This window comes from Filicampus tigris, chromosome 13, assembly GCF_054856515.1.
Source record: "Filicampus tigris isolate MCC_2025a chromosome 13, RoL_Ftig_1.0, whole genome shotgun sequence".
Taxonomy (NCBI): Eukaryota; Metazoa; Chordata; class Actinopteri; order Syngnathiformes; family Syngnathidae; genus Filicampus; species Filicampus tigris.
The window spans coordinates 15,815,025-15,818,892 of NC_141229.1; the positions used below are offsets into that span (position 1 = coordinate 15,815,025).

The following is a 3,868-nucleotide window of genomic DNA, read 5'->3' on the forward strand; positions in this document are numbered from 1 at the left end:
GACTAAAACTATGTAAAGCGTGAGATGCATGCAGTCACTTTTTGGATGATTTTTTGGGGCAACTTCTTTTCCTTTGTTGTATGTGGGGCACTGATGATTCCACGCAGCACGCGTCACTGTGGACCAAATTGCTGAGTGCACAACGTGCCTTTAACGGGAACGAAAAAGGGGGAAAATAGGCAAGGCTATTTAAAGATGGGCAGACGTGGCTATTGTGCGCAACGACCAGAGGGTCTTCTTATTACTTATGTATGCAGCGAGATGTCTGATTTATAGCTGGGGTTAAACTACCGAGAAAGACACGTGCCCTAAAAAAACCGCCAACCCCCCTTCCTCCTTGTGGTGTTGACTAATAAAAGAAAGGCCCATAAAAGTAGTTTGCTAGTACTGCGCGCTATGGGCGTTGTGGTGCGTAAAAGTCTCCGCGTGTAACAAGCAAGATTGTATTTTTGGATAGTCTCAACCTATTTTGATTCTATGTTGGAGATTTCCTTTGGCAACTGCCCCCTCCCCAAAATTGAGCCACAAAAGCCACGGCGCGTGTGCATGTATGGGGAGCCATCAGAGCGTATAAAAGAGGAGGGCCACGGCGTGTGCCTCGGTCTGGGAGGGGCTGGGCGCGCACATTAATGCAATAAACCGCCAGTGCATCTGCTAAGCTATCTGCACACCCTCCAACGAAATCTACCAAAAGCAGGGCTCGGGGCTTGGGGCCCTCCCACACTCCACTCCACTGGGATCAAGCAGACGTCTGATTGGCCGGGGATGCGGCAACCGGGGGGTAGGGGGGGGGGCGAGAACAATAGCATCATTCCGCCATAAAAAGAGTGGAGCTATGCCTTCGAGACGAAAACATTTCAGCAACAGAAGGATCCATACAGCGGGGAGATAAAGTCCCTGCTCAGTCGTCAGGTGTTGCCATATTTCGAAGCACCCTGGATACTAGACACTGCGTCCGCATCCTCCAAGTGCCTTCCCGCCGCTCCCCGCAGCCAACATGCCCAAAGGATTCCTGGTAAAAAGAAACAAAAAGTGTGCACATGTTTCCTACAGGACTCGGCCGGACGAGGACGACTTCCAGGAGCCCAGCACCCACCTCACCCGAGCTGCCTTTCCCAGCCAGATCCAGCCATGCCTGCCGCCGATGTACGCGGCGTCCAGCCCGGACCGCCCCGCGGCATCCCCGGATCTCGCGGCGGCCGAAGCGCCGGTGCCAAAAACGGAGAAGCCGGCCCAGTTCGGCAACCCCGAGACGGTGTGCCAAGCCCTGTACAGCCCGACCCGGCCCATCAGCAAGGAGCACGACAGGGCGTATTTCGAACGTAGTTTCAACCTGGGCTCGCCCATTTCTGCTGAGTCATTCCCGACACCTGCTTCACTCTCCGGCCTGGATCACCTCCTGTACGCCCCGGTCGACTTGAAGATTGGCACCAGCAACAGCAGCCGAAGCGGTACGATCAGCATCAGCAACACCGGCGGCGGTGCGCTGCCGGCACCGAGCAACCGGGTCGCCGGCACCAAGAGACCGGCAGCCGACGGCACAGAGCGCAAATCCAAAGCCGCTCCCAAGAAACCCAAAGCCATCCGCAAGCTCAACTTCGAAGACGAGATGACCACATCCCCCGTGCTCGGGCTCAAAATCAAAGAGGGTCCTGTGGAGGTGAAGCCCAGGGCACACGCGTCAGGAGCCAACAAGCCTTTGGGGGAGTTCGTGTGTCAGCTCTGCAAGGAAGCCTACGCGGACCCCTTTTCCCTGGCCCAGCACAAATGCTCCCGCATCGTCCGTGTCGAGTACCGGTGCCCAGAGTGCGATAAGATGTTCAGCTGCCCCGCCAACCTCGCCTCCCACCGCCGCTGGCACAAGCCCAGAGCCAGCGGTGCCACAGCGGTCCCGCCCCCGTCGACGCAGGGCACCAAACCCGAAATGGCCAAAATGGCACCCGCGGGTGTCAAATCAGCCTCCGAAGAAGCCAAAGACGCGAGCGACAGAGACACCCCGAGTCCAAGTCTGTCCGAGTCCGGTTCCGACGACGGCTCGTACGACTGCCACTTCTGCGGGAAGAGGTTCAAGCGCCAAGCATACCTAAGAAAACACATCATGGGACACCAGGTCGTGCAGAAGAAAGTTCTGGAGGAGAACGGGTTCCCGGTGGAGCAGGTGCCGCCACCTTCATCCTCTCCCGCCTCCTCCTCCCCAGAGGACGCCTCGAACCAAAGTCCCCTCAATCTGAGCCCCGCGGACCGCCTGCTGTGTCCTGTGTGCGGGGAGAGCTTCACCAGCAGGGCGGGCCAGGAGCGACATCTGCGCCTCATGCACTCGTCCCAAACATACCCGTGCAAGTACTGCCCCGCCACCCTGTACAGCTCGCCGGGACTGACCAGGCACATAAACAAGTGCCACCCGTCGGAGAACCGCCAGGTGATCCTGCTCCAAATGCCGGTGCGGCCTGCCTGCTGAACGCAGAACTTGTGCCTTTGGACAGGGAGGGAGAAGAGAACCAACAACTAAAGGGAAGTTTGAGGGGGTTCAAAACAAAACAAAATAAAACACAACAAAAAAAGTTTAAGTTCCAAGCGGTGTCTTTCCCCCTCCATGCTAATCAGTGATTGTTGAGCGCTTCTCTTTCGATTTAAACGATATACACATAGGCCTATTTTGAGACGTTCTTTTCTCAAATTAGTTTACGGAGAAGCTTAGTTTTGACTGTTAAAGGCTATTTTTTCTAGGACAGCACATGTACTCAATAGCTTCTAGACCTAAGAATTGTTCAGAAATCCGTCGAAGCCTTTCTTTCTTTTACTTAAAAAAAAGGATCACTGTAGCTTTGTTTATGAAAGACAAAATTACGTTTGTCTTAATAATGTGTGACTGAAGGATTGTCTGTTAAGTAGAGCCACAAATGCCTTTAGTGTAGTCCGAAATAGCCTCCATCTCATCCAAATCCCGCTGTACAACTGCCTTAAAAGAGTCAACATAGATTATTTTCATTTTGAACGCTGGCACATATTTTAATGCTTTTATTATTACAATTTAAGATTGTTGCAATATTTTCGTTGTCATCATATGTTTATTTATTTATTTATTCTAATGATTTTATGTAATTTATTGATGTGTTTGTTGTGATTTCCCCTCTCTGTGAATCGTTCTGGCAGTTTACATGTCGTTTAGCCAAATTGACTTTTTTTTTCTTGTCTAATTTATGAGTTGTGACAAGTGTCGTGGGTCGGGTTCTAATCATCGATATCCACCACTCTTGTAAAAAGAAGGAGATGAAAGCAAAAACACGAAGCTCTTAACTTAGATGCAATCTTTTTTAAGGATGTTATTTTTCCTAAATGTTGGCTTTTATAGCGCTTTGATTGTATGTGTATATTGTTGTTGTCTATCGAAATAATAATAAAAAAATATTTTCAAAATGACAATTTTTGTCTCAACGTGGCTTCACTTTTACAGAAATACGAATATCAAATTTATTTATTAAACAAAAAGAAAACATTTGTAAATGAATGCATTCCACAAATACAAAAAATGTGCAGGATTATAAAACTACTTACGCATGCAGGACTTCTGGTTTGTATATATTAGCTATTCAGGTAACCCATAATTCACATTTCATATAAATGAAACATCATAAAATAGTTACTGTACATACATAGGCTATATCATTATAAGCAGGCATTTATTATATGGCTCGAAAAGTCAGTTGGAAAACTTAAAATCGTACTGTATTTGTTGCAGTGGGCCAGTGCAAAGAAAACTCAGGGCCCGAAGCAAAAAACTTAACAAAATGAAAAACACATTTAAAAAATCAGTTTTATTCACTCTCGTAGTAAATTAGTAAATTGTTGTTTTTGTGGCCCTCTCATC

The 3,868-nt window shown here is 48.9% G+C and overlaps 1 protein-coding gene across 1 annotated transcript; it reads left to right on the plus strand.

Annotated features, from left to right (window-relative positions):
* The first annotated feature begins 811 nt into the window (after positions 1-811).
* insm1b (insulinoma-associated 1b) lies at positions 812-3,417 on the plus strand. Its single transcript, XM_086050598.1, has one exon. The coding sequence runs from the start codon at positions 998-1,000 to the stop codon at positions 2,456-2,458; it is 1,461 nt and encodes a 486-aa protein (XP_085906724.1). The 5' UTR covers positions 812-997; the 3' UTR covers positions 2,459-3,417.
* The last annotated feature ends 451 nt before the right edge of the window (positions 3,418-3,868 follow it).